Source organism: Berghia stephanieae, chromosome 5, assembly GCF_034508935.2.
Source record: "Berghia stephanieae isolate SIO BIC M18660-M18661 chromosome 5, UCSD_Bste_1.3, whole genome shotgun sequence".
NCBI lineage: Eukaryota > Metazoa > Mollusca > Gastropoda > Nudibranchia > Aeolidiidae > Berghia > Berghia stephanieae.
In genome coordinates, this window is record NC_088364.1 from 84,960,866 (window position 1) to 84,980,865 (window position 20,000).

Consider the following 20,000-nt stretch of genomic DNA (forward strand, 5'->3'; position numbering starts at 1 on the left):
TATCTTGTTGTTACCAACATAAGCGCCTGCTCCACTCACTTTTCTGAATTAAAAATTCACCCCATACACCGGAGCATACTCAATGTCTCAATCGTTTCTATGTTATATGTTTGTGATGAGAATATTGGCTATTAAGCTTAACTGCTGGTCAACATTACTGAGTTTGCGCCAACGGGTCCCGTTAGAGATAGACGACGATTGGGATTGTTTGGAAGCTTTAACCCTTTGCCCACTAGTCATTATGACATCCGAAATGCTATCGCCTTCTACATCTACGCCAGAACAGAAATAGAGGGTGGAGCCTACCATGATATAACATTTTATGGATCCCTAATTTCATCATATCAGTTCTGTCCACTGACAGGTGGGTGGATATCGCTTTCAAGAACTTATGTCCTTATATGAAATCCTGAGTTTTTGACCAATCAACGGATTGCTCTTTTGATAGCTCGCTTGTCAACATGAGTCAGCTCAGCCCTTGATTTATGTAAAGGCATCACATGCGGTATATGTTGTGTAACTTCAAAGACCACGGTTGACCGAAAGCGATGAATGGAAGCCCTACTGTGGCGTGGAGAACGAGGTCTTGTATGTATAGTTACGTCATATCTCAACGCTCGTGAATTCTTAGTACGGCTGGACTCACAATCAAAACTCGAAATCTGTGTTTTAAACTCTTGAATCAATCGAATTACATCAGTGCGTTCGTCTCATTGAGAAATGAAAAACGATATATAAATCAAGAACATCGACCGGAAAATAAGGAAATTATCATAAAATTATAAAATTTGAGAAAGCTATTTTCAAAATCAAATATATTACAAAAAAGGTTATTTCTCGACCGATTTTTATGAGACAAAGACAATTTTTCTCCACTTTTCAAGCTGATTCCAACAATGAGGTTTTCAAATTTATCGCGATAAGATTATTTGTCATTATTTTTTTAAATACCTAATTGACTGCTCAGGAAATGAATACGTAATACTTGGCGGCTAGCGAGTAGGTGTTAAATTTTGCTTACCCTTTCCCCACGTAGACGCACACACACACACACACACACACACACAACACACACACACACACAGACTGAACACACAATGTATGTCTTTCACTTCTGGCCAAAGTTGCCTTATTACAACTTAGACTCGAATGATAACAGCGAGTAGGGTGTCAGATTAAACTTCAGTTTTAAAGGTCTAATTCAATTCACACCGTAATAAATCATAATAATGATCATTCTTGATATATTAGAGCATTAAAATATTTAATTCACATTACTATAAATATATTTTAAATATATGTATTTTGTAATTATTTTAGCGACGATACGAACCCCTTTTAATCGTCGAGCCGAACGATAGGATGCTAGACGACGATAAGTCTGTGTGTGTGTGTGTGTGTGTGTGTGTGTGTGTGTGTGTGTGTGTGCGTCTACGTGGGAAAGGGTAAGCAAAATTTAACACCTACTCGCTAGCCGCCAAGGATTACGTATTCATTTCCTGAGCAGTCAATTGGGTATTAAAAAAAAATAATGACAAATAATCTTATCGCGATAAATTTGAAAACCTCATTGTTGGAATCAGCTTGAAAAGTGGAGAAAAATTGTCTTTGTCTCATAAAAAATCGGTCTAGAAATAACCTTTTTTGTAATAGATTTGATTTTGAAAACAGCTTTCTCAAATTTTATAATTTTATGATAATTTCCTTGTTTTCCGGTCGATGTTCTTGATTTATATATCGTTTTTCATTTCTCAATGAGACGAACGCAATGATGTAACTCGATTGATTCAAGAGTTTAAAACATATATTTCAATTCAGAAAAGTGAGTGGAGCAGGCACTTATGTTGGTAACAACAAGATATGAAGTGAATAGAAAAGTGCCAGAAGACAATAGAGAATAAAAATTTTTCGCGGCGGTGGTGGGGTTTGAACCTGCGACCTTATTGGTACGACAACTCCGCCTGGCAGGTGAGAGCGTGGCTCTACCGTGTGAGCTATCCACGAACACAAAAATATTCGTTTCAAACTCAAAGTCATTACTAGATCCCTCTCTCACCTACTTCTTGAGACCGCCGATTCGTTCGTACACCACCATCGCGAATAATTTTGACCAGCAGTTAAGCTTAATAGCCAATATTCTCAACACAAACATATAACATAGAAACGATTGAGACATTGAGTATGCTCCGGTGTATGGGGTGAATTTTAATTCAGAAAAGTGAGTGGAGCAGGCACTTATGTTGGTAACAACAAGATATGAAGTGAATAGAAAAGTGCCAGAAGACAATAGAGAATAAAAATTTTTCTTCTGGCACTTTTCTATTCACTTCATATCTTGTTGTTACCAACATAAGTGCCTGCTCCACTCACTTTTCTGAATTAAAATTCACCCCATACACCGGAGCATACTCAATGTCTCAATCGTTTCTATGTTATATGTTTGTGTTGAGAATATTGGCTATTAAGCTTAACTGCTGGTCAAAATTATTCGCGATGGTGGTGTACGAACGAATCGGCGGTCTCAAGAAGTAGGTGAGAGAGGGATCTAGTAATGACTTTGAGTTTGAAACGAATATTTTTGTGTTCGTGGATAGCTCACACGGTAGAGCCACGCTCTCACCTGCCAGGCGGAGTTGTCGTACCAATAAGGTCGCAGGTTCAAACCCCACCACCGCCGCGAAAAAATTTTTATTCTCTATTGTCTTCTGGCACTTTTCTATTCACTTCATATCTTGTTGTTACCAACATAAGTGCCTGCTCCACTCACTTTTCTGAATTAAAATTCACCCCATACACCGGAGCATACTCAATGTCTCAATCGTTTCTATGTTATATGTTTGTGTTGAGAATATTGGCTATTAAGCTTAACTGCTGGTCAAAATTATTCGCGATGGTGGTGTACGAACGAATCGGCGGTCTCAAGAAGTAGGTGAGAGAGGGATCTAGTAATGACTTTGAGTTTGAAACGAATATTTTTGTGTTCGTGATAGCTCACACGGTAGAGCCACGCTCTCACCTGCCAGGCGGTTGTCGTACCAATAAGGTCGCAGGTTCAAACCCCCACCGCCGCGAAAAATTTTTATTCTCTATTGTCTTCTGGCACTTTTCTATTCACTTCATATCTTGTTGTTACCAACATAAGTGCCTGCTCCACTCACTTTTCTGAATTAAATTCACCCCATACACCGGAGCATACTCAATGTCTCAATCGTTTCTATGTTATATGTTTGTGTTGAGATATTGGCTATTAAGCTAACTGCTGGTCAAAATTATTCGCGATGGTGGTGTACGAACGAATCGGCGGTCTCAAGAAGTAGGTGGAGAGGGATCTAGTAATGACTTTGAGTTTGAAACGAATATTTTTGTGTTCGTGGATAGCTCACACGGTAGAGCCACGCTCTCACCTGCCAGGCGAGTGTCGTACCAATAAGGTCGCAGGTTCAACCCACCACCGCCGCGAAAATTTTTATTCTCTATTGTCTTCTGGCACTTTTCTATTCACTTCATATTTGTTGTTACCACATAAGTGCCTGCTCCACTCACTTTTCTGAATTAAAATTCACCCCATACACCGGAGCATATCAATGTCTCAATCGTTTCTATGTTATATGTTTGTGTTGAGAATATTGGCTATTAAGCTAACTGCTGGTCAAAATTATTCGCGATGGTGGTGTACGAACGAATCGGCGGTCTCAAGAAGTAGGTGAGAGAGGGATCTAGTAATGACTTTGAGTTTGAAACGAATATTTTGTGTTCGTGGATAGCTCACACGGTAGAGCCACGCTCTCACCTGCCAGGCGGAGTTGTCGTACCAATAAGGTCGCAGGTTCAAACCCACACCGCCGCGAAAATTTTTATCTCTATTGTCTTCTGGCACTTTTCTATTCACTTCATATCTTGTTGTTACAATAACTATCATTTCGAATTTATAGGAGATATCAGTCACGTCTATGATATTTTGTGTTGAGATATGGTAATAACTACGCTGTCAAAATTATTCGCGATGGGTGTACAACGAATCGGCGGTCTCAAGAAGTAGGTGAGAGAGGATCTAGTAATGACTTTGAGTTTGAAACGAATATTTTTGTGTTCGTGGATAGCTCACACGGTAGAGCCACGCTCTCACCTGCCAGGCGGAGTTGTCGTACCAATAAGGTCGCAGGTTCAAACCCCACCACCGCCGCGAAAAATTTTTATTCTCTATTGTCTTCTGGCACTTTTCTATTCACTTCATATCTTGTTGTTACCAACATAAGTGCCTGCTCCACTCACTTTTCTGAATTAAAATTCACCCCATACACCGGAGCATACTCAATGTCTCAATCGTTTTCTATGTTATATGTTTGTGTTGAGAATATTGGCTATTAAGCTTAACTGCTGGTCAAAATTATTCGCGATGGTGGTGTACGAACGAATCGGCGGTCTCAAGAAGTAGGTGAGAGAGGGATCTAGTAATGACTTTGAGTTTGAAACGAATATTTTTGTGTTCGTGGATAGCTCACACGGTAGAGCCACGCTCTCACCTGCCAGGCGGAGTTGTCGTACCAATAAGGTCGCAGGTTCAAACCCCACCACCGCCGCGAAAAATTTTTTATTCTCTATTGTCTTCTGGCACTTTTCTATTCACTTCATATCTTGTTGTTACCAACATAAGTGCCTGCTCCACTCACTTTTCTGAATTAAAATTCACCCATACACCGGAGCATACTCAATGTCTCAATCGTTTCTATGTTATATGTTTGTGTTGAGAATATTGGCTATTAAGCTTAACTGCTGGTCAAAATTATTCGCGATGGTGGTGTACGAACGAATCGGCGGTCTCAAGAAGTAGGTGAGAGAGGGATCTAGTAATGACTTTGAGTTTGAAACGAATATTTTTGTGTTCGTGGATAGCTCACACGGTAGAGCCACGCTCTCACCTGCCAGGCGGAGTTGTCGTACCAATAAGGTCGCAGTTCAAACCCCACCACCGCCGCGAAAAATTTTTATTCTCTATTGTCTTCTGGCACTTTTCTATTCACTTCATATCTTGTTGTTACCAACATAAGTGCCTGCTCCACTCACTTTTCTGAATTAAAATTCACCCCATACACCGGAGCATACTCAATGTCTCAATCGTTTCTATTTATATGTTTGTGTTGAGAATATTGGCTATTAAGCTTAACTGCTGGTCAAAATTATTCGCGATGGTGGTGTACGAACGAATCGGCGGTCTCAAGAAGTAGGTGAGAGAGGGATCTAGTAATGACTTTGAGTTTGAAACGAATATTTTTGTGTTCGTGGATAGCTCACACGGTAGAGCCACGCTCTCACCTGCCAGGCGGAGTTGTCGTACCAATAAGGTCGCAGGTTCAAACCCCACCACCGCCGCGAAAAATTTTTATTCTCTATTGTCTTCTGGCACTTTTCTATTCATCTTCATATCTTGTTGTTACCAACATAAGGCCTGCTCCACTCACTTTTCTGAATTAAAATTCCCCCATACACCGGAGCATACCAATGTCTCAATCGTTTCTATGTTATATGTTTGTGTGAGAAATTGGCTATTAAGCTTAACTGTGGTCAAAATTATTCGCGATGGTGGTGTACGAACGAATCGGCGGTCTCAAGAAGTAGGTGAGAGAGGGATCTAGTAATGACTTTGAGTTTGAAACGAATATTTTTGTGTTCGTGGATAGCTCACACGGTAGAGCCACGCTCTCACCTGCCAGGCGGAGTTGTCGTACCAATAAGGTCGCAGGTTCAAACCCCACCACCGCCGCGAAAAATTTTTATTCTCTATTGTCTTCTGGCACTTTTCTATTCACTTCATATCTTGTTGTTACCAACATAAGTGCCTGCTCCACTCACTTTTCTGAATTAAAATTCACCCCATACACCGGAGCATACTCAATGTCTCAATCGTTTCTATGTTATATGTTTGTGTTGAGAATATTGGCTATTAAGCTTAACTGCTGGTCAAAATTATTCGCGATGGTGGTGTACGAACGAATCGGCGGTCTCAAGAAGTAGGTGAGAGAGGGATCTAGTAATGACTTTGAGTTTGAAACGAATATTTTTGTGTTCGTGGATAGCTCACACGGTAGAGCCACGCTCTCACCTGCCAGGCGGAGTTGTCGTACCAATAAGGTCGCAGGTTCAAACCCCACCACCGCCGCGAAAAATTTTTATTCTCTATTGTCTTCTGGCACTTTCTATTCACTTCATATCTTGTTGTTACCAACATAAGTGCCTGCTCCACTCACTTTTCTGAATTAAAATTCACCCCATACACCGGAGCATACTCAATGTCTCAATCGTTTCTATGTTATATGTTTGTGTTGAGAATATTGGCTATTAAGCTTAACTGCTGGTCAAAATTATTCGCGATGGTGGTGTACGAACGAATCGGCGGTCTCAAGAAGTAGGTGAGAGAGGGATCTAGTAATGACTTTGAGTTTGAAACGAATATTTTTTTGTTCGTGGATAGCTCACACGGTAGAGCCACGCTCTCACCTGCCAGGCGGAGTTGTCGTACCAATAAGGTCGCAGGTTCAAACCCCACCACCGCCGCGAAAAATTTTTATTCTCTATTGTCTTCTGGCACTTTTCTATTCACTTCATATCTTGTTGTTACCAACATAAGTGCCTGCTCCACTCACTTTTCTGAATTAAAATTCACCCCATACACCGGAGCATACTCAATGTCTCAATCGTTTCTATGTTATATGTTTGTGTTGAGAATATTGGCTATTAAGCTTAACTGCTGGTCAAAATTATTCGCGATGGTGGTGTACGAACGAATCGGCGGTCTCAAGAAGTAGGTGAGAGAGGGATCTAGTAATGACTTTGAGTTTGAAACGAATATTTTTGTGTTCGTGGATAGCTCACACGGTAGAGCCACGCTCTCACCTGCCAGGCGGAGTTGTCGTACCAATAAGGTCGCAGGTTCAAACCCCACCACCGCCGCGAAAATTTTTTATTCTCTATTGTCTTCTGGCACTTTTCTATTCACTTCATATCTTGTTGTTACAAACATATATTTCGTGTTTTGATTGTGAGTCCAGCCGTACTAAGAATTCACGAGCGTTGAGATATGACGTAACTATACATACAAGACCTCGTTCTCCACGCCACAGTAGGGCTTCCATTCATCGCTTTCGGTCAACCGTGGTCTTTGAAGTTAACAACATATACCGCCTGTGATGCCTGTACATAAATCAAGGGTTGAGCTGACTCATGTTGACAAGCGAGCTATCAAAAGAGCAATCGTTGATTGGTCAAAAACTCAGAATTTCATATAAGGACACAAGTTCTGGAAAGCGATACCCACCCACCTGTCAGTGGACAGAACTGATATGACGAAATTAGGGCTCCATAAAATGTTATATCATGGTAGGCTCCACCCTCTATTTTCTGTTCTGGCGTAGATGTAGAAGGCGATAGCATTTCGGATGTCATAATGACTAGTCGGCGGTCTCAAGAAGTGGGTGAGAGAGGGATCTAGAAATGACTTTGAGTTTGAAACGAATATTTTTGTGTTCGTGGATAGCTCACACGGTAGAGCCACGCTCTCACCTGCCAGGCGGAGTTGTCGTACCAATAAGGTCGCAGGTTCAAACCCCACCACCGCCGCGAAAAAATTTTTTATTCTCTATTGTCTTCTGGCACTTTTCTACTCACTTCATATCTTGTTGTTACCAACATAAGTGCCTGCTCCACTCACTTTTCTGAATTAAAAACACAAACGATGAAGACATTTCGTGTAATCGTCTTTAGTGTCTTATTTACATGTTTTGTTGATAAAAGGGAAACCCAAAACGTCACTTCATTTATTTTTGGAAATCAAATTGACGTTCCAATCCCATTGCATTAATTCTATTTACATATTCATGCTTATGTTTCAGCCATCAACATTTGAATTACAATAATTAAAATAAATCTAAATGACCTGCTGTCTGAACAGGTGGGCTGTGTATAGGTATGAGGTTGTAAAATGGTTTAATGATATTAGGTCTGAATGTAATAGGTAGATCCACGATATTGATCAGGAATAATATAACTTTTTATATAGTCTGCAAACTATAATTAACCACATCATTTGGAGTAGTATTGATATGATACAGTGAACATGAAGAGACTTCGTATGGGACAAAAGATTCAATAAACATTGTCTGTTTTGTTCCCATACGAAGCCTCTCTATGTTCACTCTTTCGTTAGTATTTTCACGATCACCGGCTTCAGGCAGCCCCTACCGTTTTCTATTGATATGATAGGACTCTATTAAAACCAATTGCCACAAAATATCATATGAGCTTATTTTAAAAATTGAAAGCTACAGCTTCAAGGGCTGAAGAAAAATATGTTGTAGGAGGTTGTTCCTTTTTTAAGCTTTCATCTTCATGTTCGTAACATAATGCTTCAATTATTAAAATATTAACAGCCAGTTTTGGCGTAATATAAATTTGGTATTAAATGGAACAAGGCGTATTTCCAAAATATGATGTAAAAAAATAATCATAAAATAAAATTCCCTTTATTCATCCCATAGGGAAATTTGTCTCTAGGAAAACTGGAATAACACAGGCGCGTCAGCCGCAGTGCAGCGCCGCAAATTGAACTAAGGTGAGGTGACTTGCTCAAGGCCACACAGAGCAGCGGCGGTGATCGAACTCGGTACTTTTCGGGTATGAAGCAAAGACCATACCGCTGAACCACGCTGCCACATGTTCAAGCAATATCTTATTTATTACTCGAAAATGTTTAAGTTAATTTAGAATGAGTTGTCATGTATTATTTTCGTTTTGATTTTAAATCAGTAAGTTTATCAATTAAGTTTAAACCTTTTTTGGGAGACTGAAAATGAGTCTCGGGTACGTAATTGTGTAAATATACTTAACATAGTGGCTGTTGTATCTTCTTTTGTTTGGTTTTCGTCAATAATTCTAGACTTATGAATCAGAAAAGATATCCGATACTCAATCATCACAATCCGTTTTCTTTTTGATACCATTTAACTCCGGAGTGGAGCAAGTGTAAATCTTTAATTGACCACAGTTTATGGGGCTTAACTTACAATACGATTGGCGTTCTATATAAATTATACAAAACATGATAATAAAATTAACCAAATCCTCATGTGTGTTGAAAATAGTGTATGGTAAAGCAAACGGATAAGTCACATAACAACTGTAAAATCCAATAAAATACAAATTCCTTGACCTATAGCAAACAAAAATAATCCAAAATGATACACATATTGTAAAAAAAATAACATAAATTATCTAGATACCTAATAAAAAGACAAGGTTTGAAAATAGTCAAGATATTCTGACTACGCTACACTAGTCCTTTTGAAAAATCAGGATTATGAATGCACCAACCACCCATCCAGTTGCTGCTTTACGTCCAGGTAGTCAAGAATAAATGGATCTTCTCAACTGTCCCTTGTCGGATATGACCTGGTTCCAGCACAATTTATAACGTAGTTGGACGGAAGACCATCATAAAACATCAGGCCGCGTGCGAGCCCTTGGCCACTATGGGCGATTGAGTACACTTGAAATGGCGGTCTACGCAGTGAAGAATCCCCGGGGGGGGGGGGGGGGGTTCAGTGTAAATTAATGTCGTGTAAATTTCATATAAGTATATAGACCACCTACCGTCATGAAAGGGTATAATTACGCGTTGTTTCATTTAAAAAAATATACTTAATAATAATACTCAATAAAATATACTAACGAAAAAGCTGCGAGAAAATACGTCCTTTTTCCTTTACAACACATATCAACGTCTCATTAAACTCAGATTTTGGGCTATGAATTTGTGTTTCAGATCCTGTCACCCCAACATATTACATTTTTGATTTTTGAGACGATGGGACACAAAATGTATCCATTTTATGTTTTTTTTAAAAAGTATTTTACAAATTAAAAGAGTATTAATCTAACCACGGTTCGTGTTTTTAATCTGAAATAAGTGAACTGTATAAAATAGATCTTCTATATAGCGTAATATCCACTAAATGTGATCAAAGCACGTTACAAAGGGTCCCGGACCAACAGCAACACGAAACATGTATAACGAGACATGACGTCTGTTAGGCGATATTACAATTTTTCCGAAGGGAGACAACGCTGTTGACGGCCAGGTACTCATTTTACACATGAGTACGATGAGAGAATGTGAGTAAAGAGCCCTCTCCAAGGACTCAACTATGCGCCAACGAGGCTCTAACCCAGGACCGATCCGATCCGAAAGCGAGTGTCATACCGCAAGACAACATAATCGCACTAATTCTTACTCTATTTTTGCAAAGACAAATTGTACCGTCCTTTAATTGGCAGCGAATGACTGCTGGTAGTTTGAACATTTTAAGAAATAATGTCTTTATAGAGTGTGAATTGCTCCTGCATTATCCAATGCTTACAAATTCTTACACGCCTTTGATCAACTCGGAGAGGCCATTTCGTCAACACAAAAGCCACTTGGGCGATTGCGATAGGCTCGTAAAAGTCCAGTGAGAATTATGTCCTTGACGCCTTTGAAGGTAGCGGGGGGCAGGGGTGGATTTCTGGAGGGCCGTTTTCCAACACTTTGAACGTCTTTTATGGATTCAAGTCAAAGACAATGATCGACATGAAAGTTTTAAAAGATTTCTGAAGATAGTTTTAATAATGAAAAAGACAATAAATAATATTATTATTTATTAATTGAATAATCTACCTTCTGTTATCATAAAATGTTATAATTCAATGTTGTTGCACAATAATAATAAACAAGAAAACAGAGACGTGTTGTAGATAAATAAACAATAAAAGGTGGTGTTTATTGTCAATATTCAGACAGAATTTAATGAAAACCTCAAATATCAATGTGTACTAGATAGCCTTTACACGCAATTATAGTTTCTTTTATTTGATATGACAATTAATTTAACGTAATGTTATCTTTAACTCTCTCCTCACCACCCATTTTCAGGATTTTCCCCAAAACTTCACACCCAACTAACACAAAAATATATTTTTTTACCACTCAAACACAATAGCAGTAAAGTTCTTGTGATAAATAATTTCTTTAGCAAAGCATGCTCTACAACACACTGTTCATTTTCCTTAAATTTTATGATGTACAAAATAAATTTGAATAAAAAAATGTTGGTTGTATCGTAACGAATGTGACGATTTTCCTATAGTTGGTAAGGAGAGGGTGAAACGATTTATTGTCGCTTTGGATAATTTGGCCATGAAAATTATTCAAAATCTATTAGACGTCTAGATATATTATTAAAAAATTATCTACAAATCAAAGCAAGTTAGGTTTTAATTTAACTCATCATAACACATCCGACAAATTATTCAATCATCTGATTTGGATTATATGTATTAAGAGTGTTGAAATTAGCACCAGAACAAGTAATAAAAAGTAATGTACCTGGTCTTGGTAATAAAGATACAAAAATATAAGATCGTTGTTCCCAGCACCCAGAATTGTATGACTTTCCATCCAAGGGTAGGGATAATTTTCTAGACTTCTATTGTTCAAATGTATCCTTGCCCCAATCTATAATGACTGAAAGCATATCTGGTTTACCTTTAATACCATTTGAAGCCACACGGGAATCGTGGATTGATTTGATAATAAAACAGGTATAAAATCTTTACGAGAAGGACGAAGTGGGCTTTTTATGACTTTTTGATCAGTGTCAGTTGGTGCTTGGTTTACGTATAAGTGACTGAGTAAATAGCATTATTGTTTCCACACAAGTCTGGATAGTGTTTTGTGATTTACGGGCTTTACAATTTCTAATATCATGACAGCTGCCAGAAAATAAATTCTGTTGATGCCATTGACAATCATATTTGTTTTTAGTAGCAACAATTTCAAGGTCACAAAGTTCCACGGTTAAAACGTGTACATCACATGATACAGGGCGACCATGACAAAAAATGCGAGTGTCACAACACAAACCACAAAGCCACATTAATGGCTTCCTATATCAGGAATTATATTGGCAACATCTTTCTTCCCCCCCCCCCCCCCCCAAATAAAAAAGCATTACAATTACAACATACTCGTTCCTCTTCTTTTCGTATGCCTTTATTTCTAGAGTACCATTTCAAAGATGAAGATACTCGTCTTTTTGAGTTCTTCTAGCGGGCCGAAATTTTTATTTTTAATTTAGCGAAGCTGCAAAGGGCCAGATCTTTTCTCTAAGTGTTGAGTATTTTCTGCATCGCTCCAGTACATGCTCTACATCTTCCTCCTCCTCACCACATGAGCAGACCGATGACTGGATCAGTTTCATGCATCTCTGCATAATATGCTTTCTAAGTCTATTGCGGCCTATCACATATTATCATGACAAACCATTTCTAATCGACCCGTACACGGTTGATTTATTCAGTTCAGTTATCAATCTTTTTTTTTTCCTTTGACAAACAACAGTTCTATCTTTTATAGCTATTGTGAGCGAAAAACAAAATAATAAAATAAAACAGAAGTAGAATTCAAGTATAGGGAATGAGATTAGCGGAGGAGTAGCGCTCCTTGATTGGACGTCACCCATAGTCTGTGACTTCACCGGCGGAAAAGTTATTAGAGAGAGAACGTCATGTTGGTTGTGCGCATGCGTCTCTCATCCTCGGTTGTGCAAGAGACGCATGCTCACAACCAACATGACGTTCTCTCTCTAATAACCTTTTCCGCCGGTGACGTCACAGACTATGGGTGACGTCCAATCAAGGGACACTACTCTTCCGCTAATCTCATTCCCTATTACACTCAAAAGTGTCATCTGATGAGAATTGTTGGCATTTAAACAACCTCATAGATTATTTTTGCCGACGATAATATATCAAAATTTATAGCAAGTAGCTTTATAGCTTTCTAAACGTTCACGTTAAGAATGTAATAATTGTATGCGGTTATGTGGTCTTGTGGTCTGACACTCACTCTCGGATCGGAAAGTACTGGGGTTTGAGTACCACTCTGAGCGGCGCATAGTTGAGTCCTTGGAAAAAGGCTCTCTACTCACTTTATAAATACCTGGCCATTTACAGCGTTGTCTCTGTCGGAAAATAAATTGGAATATCGCCAAACAGGCGACATGTCTCGTCCAAAATGTTAAGAGTTGTTGGCTATGGATCTGTTTAAAACGCTTTGAGATCGTTTAGTGGATATTGCTCTATATACATGCTCTATTAGTTTAGTCAAAGGAATGAATTGAGTAGTATAAAGATAGAATAATACAATACTTAAAATGCTCTCACCTTTGACCGGCCCTTAATCTGAGACATGTTGATGGTTTTCTATGATTTCTTTAAACCAAATGCTATGAATTCATTCACTAATCACTTCATCAATCCATAAGAAAAGGCTATCGCTTCATTCACAGCGACCCAAAGCGGCAAATTCACACATAAAGAATATGTGAACTCCATCTTGACTTCTTGGCATCCGTTACCGATACCGGTATCGAATCCAATGACGTCTCGTGTGAAACGGAGAAACCGATGATGATGACCGTTCTCGATTGTAACTCAACGGAATCGATTTTCCGATTACACCGATATTCGATTTGTTATTTATGTCACGTGGGGAGAAATAACGCCTGGGATGCCAGGGAATAAATTTCCAATTGATTTTTAAGATTATAAATCTTATTAAGAATCTTTTATTTTTGGTTATATTTACGTGTGTTGTACAATATTATGACTGGTAATATTTGAGGAATGAATTAGCAAAGCTTAACTAGCGAGTTGTGTATTTATTTTTGGTTTTAGAAAAACCTCACAACTCGGTGGTTGCGTAGCAGTGGGGAAATAAATGATACGTTTTTATTAAGTAATAAATTAACCCTCTTCTTATGGACAGATATGTTGTTTGTTCATCTTATCATGACAATATATTATATGGGATTGAATTGGACGGATTAGGATTAAAGCTGCACTTCCTTGTCATGAAAAAAAAGAATATGAAAGGCAGTGATATTTTTTGAAAAATGATATTATCTTTAAAAATGTGACCATCGCCATAAAGCGGTATTGCGTCGGTATGACTCTGATGCTAAAAATTCATTTTTTGTTTTTGTTTTATCGACATTTTGTGAAGTTTATCTGTTTTATAGAGAAAAATGAATATGTTTCCTTAAATTGCAAACATATAAAAACAGGTTTGAAAAATAACAATTCATGGTGGCCTTAAGCTAATATCCCATTGAGACTTAACTTCGTTCTAAAGTAAGGTGATACTTTCTCTCTTTCTTTCTTTCTCTCTCTCTCTCTCTCTCTCTCTCTCTCTCTCACACACACACACACACACACACTCTCTCTCTCTCTCTCTCTCGTCCATTCTTTCTCTCTCTTTCTTTATTCTTTCCTCTCTCTCGTTCTCTTTTTTTATCTCTCTCTCTTTCTTTCTCTCTTTCTTTATATCTCTCTCTTTCTTTATTTCAATTTTTTTCTCTCTTTATATATATATATATATATATATATAATATTATATATATATATATATATATATATATATCAAACTTATTTCTAGCAAACTATAAAAAGGATCATCCCCGCTCGCCACTACTTCTTTCCTATGTTATGTCAGTCACGTCTTTGAAAATACAAATAAAAACTCTACTTCTATAATGGCCAAATTCAAAGGAAACACATTTTAAAATATTGATCCCCCCCCCCCCACCTCCCCCCTTCCCCAACCCAAGCCATCTTTTTGCTTTCAATCTTTTCTTACATTTTCAGCGCTACCGCCACCACTGGCTCTTGGCTCCTTAACTACCATGGCTCCCAATAATACTCAAAATATCTGATTTTTGTGGGAAAAAACATTTCATAGAAAACGACGTTTCGAAACATCACAAAGCTAAATCAGTCCGTCGGAAAAACATAAAAATGAATAAAGAAATAAAGAAATTTATTTTTTAAATGAAGAAATGAAAATATTAAATATTACAGAGAGCACTCCCTCCTTTCAAATAAATCTCCAAAATTAAAAAATAGTGATTCAGTTCCTAGGCAATTTGGAGTAGTCAAACAAAGGTCACTGTATTTTTAGAGGCCCCATCTCTCCTCCGTGTACTCACACACTACCTCTTTCGAACTCCAAATGATTCTCTCTTTCATTCATTCACATGCACACACACAAACATACTCACACACATAGACACGAGTGTGCAACTCAACATCACACTCGACCACATCGTTGCACAACACATCCCCCCCCCCCCCCCCCCCCCCCTCGCTTCTTCCATCTTCATGTACCTATTTCGAGCTTGAAAGAGTGAAAGAAGATTTAAATTGAACAAAAAAAATTGACTTAAAAATGCAAAACCCTGATTCGGTGTCAGACTTTGGGACGGGCTCATCTATTACTATAAATGTTTTGGATGTAAAAAAATGTTTCTCTGTGTGCACAAGTAAAAAGCGCTGTGGAGTTATCTTAGGTGTTAAAATCTATAAATTTAACACTGGACATTGAATTCAAATTTTATTTATGAACACTATATTGAACGGGCACCTATGCTTGTATATATATATATATATATATATATATATATATATATATATATAATATATATATATATATATATATATAGTATTAAATGATAAGAATAAAATCCCCTATATATAGATATACATCTATATATAGCTTCAAAATACTTTTCTTAAATTCAATCCCTACCGCTTAGTTCTTAAATCTCTTCAGCTTTTTATAAATAAGAATTGTTAACAATGGGAATTTATTCTTATCATTTAATATTACAATGATTTGATGTAATTTATCACATTATTTTTATAGGCACATTCTTTGAATGGAGGGTTTAAATTCAATTTTGACAAAACTGCATGACAATCTTTATCACATTGTTTCTACGAGACGGAGAGGGAGACAGCTTTATGACTTGATAAAGACAGCAAATACTAGCAGTTGTATTCCAACAACTTACGAATATTTATTGTCATGTTCGTTATCGAGAGATAGCAATACTGTCTGAATGTCTATTCATTGGCCTATACAGCATTACTGTTCAAAGATTACGTGATCCAAATTATGTAATCGGGTATAGATTGTTAAAAAACAAGACCTATGAAAAAATAATTTAACTTGACAACTTTTCCGTTGTTATATATTATTATAGTGTAAATGTTGCTGCTCGAGGCTCGAAGAAATAAATAATGCAAAAACAGATCAAATGAACGTTTCGGGTTTCCCCTTTATCAACAAAACAGGATGATTGAAACACCACAGATGAATGAGATGATGTGGTAGTGGCGTAGTTAAGATGAATAATCATCCTGTTTTGTTGATAAAGGGGAAACCCGAAACGTTCATTTGATCTGTTTTTGTAATTAAATTGAAGCCTACATTCAACTTCACGTTATTATATTATTATAGTATGGTGTTGTTATTTATATATTTTTCATTTTTCAATGTCTTACACTCTGTAAAGTTTTCAAATAATAAACCTCGTCAGAAGAAATACATTGCTGAACCTTCTTTTTCTTCTTCTCCGTCTTGTGGAAACCTCCAATATTCAACTTTCAACTTGAGCTTTTATATAGCGCAATATCCACTAAACGTGCTCAAAGAGCTTTACAAGGGGTCCCTGGCCAACAGCAACACATAACAAGTAGGATGGGGCACGACGCCTGTCAGGCGATATTACAAAACTTTGGGACAGAGACAACGCTGTTAAAGGCCAGGTACTCATTTTACACCTGAGTACGGTGAGAGAATGTGAGTAAAGAGCCTTCTCCAAGGACTAAACTATGCGCCGAGCGAGGCTCGAACCCAGGACCTTCCGATCCGAAAGCGAGTGCCATACCACTAGACCACATAGCCGCACAGACCACATAGCCGCACAATATTGTCGAGGATCAATCCACAGTTTTACATTGTACACTTGTTAAATCTCTGCATATAATACTAATATGTATATGTAAATTAAACGGTTATTTCCAATTTATTAGATTTTTAAAAAAATTGTTTTTATCTTTTTTCATTATTTATCTTTTGTGTTTAGATTAAATTATGAAACAAAAACTGCCTCACGCTTCTTTCTATTATTGATTTCGCAAACGGTTATATCGATGTTGAGAATTTAAATTTATTTGGATCAATTTTTTTTTAAATCTACAAATTACAATTCGGGAAAACAAAAACGACGTTTTCAATTATGGTTGTTTACGGTAATCAAATGCTTTGAATAATAATAAAAATAGTCTTGATCCAAACCCTTTGTCCAAGAATCGTTATTCTAGCTAGATATATTGATTGCTTTTCTATTATTGATTTTAGAGTTCAATATTTAATCCAATTTACGAATTTATCATTGCATTGATCTGTTTGGAATTCAAAACACATCAAATGCATTGATTCTAACCTACGTCCAAATATAAACACATCCCGATGTCTACATATTAGCAGGTCTGATAACCGAAGGCAATTATGGGTTTGATTTAACATCGTTATCATGGACATTATTTTGCGTTGGATTTCGAATAATATTTCCATTACAACAATGCGTCCATAACCATTTGGGTTATCAGACTTACAAATAAGTACATTTTGATTGTAGGCTTTTTAGACATCTAAGTAAGAGTTATTTTATAAACATCTAAGTAAGAGTTATTTTATAAACATCTAAGTAAGAGTTATTTTATAAACATCTAAGTAAGAGTTATTTTATAAACATCTAAGTAAGAGTTATTTTATAAACATCTAAGTAAGAGTTATTTTATAAATTTTAAAAACATTAATTTTCATGAGATGAGATTTGTAAACATATCAATAAACTTTCTGCTATTGGACTTTAGATAAAAATAACCATGATTTGATTTCTACTATAAAGTGTGTCTGGATGTCCAGACCACTCGCTACACTCTATTGTTTGTTCGCAAATGGCTTGTTCAGCATAGAGAAAAATAATAAACCCATAATACCACAATGAACCAACTGTAGTGAGACGAAAAACAACCCAGTAACGAGTTAACGTGGGTCGACGGGTTTTCCAAACTCTCAGCTACCTTATTGACACAACTTTTAATAAACATTTGTGTTAAAGGGGGAACCCATTAATGAAGTGTACAATAACGTAGTGGAAAAAAATCCAAGCCGAATCTATAGGGAATGAGATTAGCGGAAGAGTAGCGTTCCTTGATTGGACGCCACCTTACCGAGAGAACGTCAATTTGGTTTTGAGGATGCGTCTCTCTCGTCCTCGCTTTCCGTGAAGTGTCTCATGCCGCTTTCACCGGAGGCGAGGACGAGAGACGCATGCGCACAACCAACATGACGTTCTCTCTCTAATAACTTTTCAGCCGGGGACGTCCAATCACACAGCCGTTTAAATAGGGCCCGAACTTTCACTTTAGTTACTTCTTCCCTCACTGGCTACCGTCGAGTAATGTAAACAATCCACCATCAGCCACAGTGATAACAGCTGTCAAGACGGGGTGCATTGGCAATAAATTATGTCTGCAGGTAAATCTCATCGCTTTGAATTTCTCTCAGGCAGAGAGTAGTAGAAATTTCATAAAAATACTCAATTATCTCAGCCCGTTGTGGACGCAGCATCTTTTTCAAAATTTTCAAACATATATGGATACAAAGGCCAATTTTTCCTCTACAAGACGCAATTATTTTTATTTACATCATTAAATGATAAGTTTGTGTTTTGCTCTTTTGAATAATCAGAATTTAAAAAAAAAATAATTATTAAAATTATAAGTTTAAGAAATATTTAAAAATTCAAAATATCAAACCAACACTTTTTACCATCAAGTGTGAGGGATCAGAGAAAAGTAGATAAAATTATCTTTCATATGATATATACTTTATTATGTAGATTCAGGGATTTAAGAATAGAGGGTGGGGAAAGGAATCTCAATAATTATTTTTGTTACCAACAAAGAGGAGAATATTTCATGATATTTTAGAAACCCAATAATAAAACTAGATAGTGATGATAAGAGACATTTATTTAATTTGATTTCATTGAATTTAAGCGGGAATTTTAGATATTTCTTACATTTACTTATTTAAGTTCTGTTCAGGTCATGAAGAGACACACTGAAGACGGTCATCACACCAGTACAAATGAAATATGTCGAATTTGTTGTGAAAGAGTACAGAGCCGTGCTGAGAGGATTAAAAGACTCTAGACGTTATCAACAATTGACTATAAATATAAATGTGAAATTCTGACATATTTTAATATTTCAATTTGCGAGAAATGTATCTCACTGATACATAATTTAAAGAAATGCGATGCGATTGGTTCAATGAGAAAACTCTGAACAAGAAACAATACTTAATGAGGTGAATATGATCCTAATCTTTCACCCGTGATGTGCTATATGCAGTCTATATGGCACACAAATTAAAAGAGGTGCAAGTCAAGTACATAAAAAAAAGTAATGGGCACGGATATCTCAAAAATAAGGTTATGAAAATTATAGGAACTCTTTAAGATTTTCTTAGTGGTTTAAATTGTCTTTAAATGAGTGTCCTTATATAACAATTTTTAATGGAATTCTTATAATTCGTTGATTCTGGGATAAATATAAGTGAATCGCATTTGACTATGTTTCTGGTTTATTAAAAAATTTCTATTAAGACAATGCTGTGATTGGATTTCAATTTTACCGTACTCAAAATCCTTACTTTTACGTACAGGTGAACTGATATCTCAAAAACGCCTCAATCTACTGGTATAAAATTTATATGTCTACATTCTACAGATATTCAACATCATTTCCATTACTTTTGTTTTAAGATATTAAGTGTTGAACATGTTAAAATATTCTCTTAAAAATTTTAATTCACTTAAATTTATGTATCAATTTCATGGGTTATCCCTCTTGCTTTTTAACAACATCATAATAATGATTAAATAATCAATGAAAACTCTGTTAATAAACTGTTTGGTAGTATAAAAATATTTTTGCTACACTTAATAACGGCAATACTACATTAGTTTGAAATTCAGAAAAAATCGATCAAAACG

General features: G+C 36.8%; 1 protein-coding gene across 9 annotated transcripts in view; it reads right to left on the bottom strand.

Annotated features, from left to right (window-relative positions):
• LOC144973767 (uncharacterized) overlaps nt 1-20,000 on the bottom strand; it is a 105,494-nt gene that overhangs the window by 66,248 nt on the left and 19,246 nt on the right. The window contains exon 1 of one of the 9 annotated variants that reach the window (XM_078916658.1): nt 13,252-13,518. The exons of 6 other annotated variants lie outside the window; for them this stretch is intronic. In XM_078916658.1, the coding sequence (XP_078772784.1) occupies nt 13,252-13,278 (27 nt within the window). In that variant the 5' untranslated portion in view covers nt 13,279-13,518. Of the gene's footprint in view, nt 1-9,363; nt 9,553-11,413; nt 11,595-13,251; nt 13,519-20,000 lie in introns of those variants that run through there. 2 more of the 9 variants (XM_078916657.1, XM_078916659.1) reach the window with 2 other exon arrangements.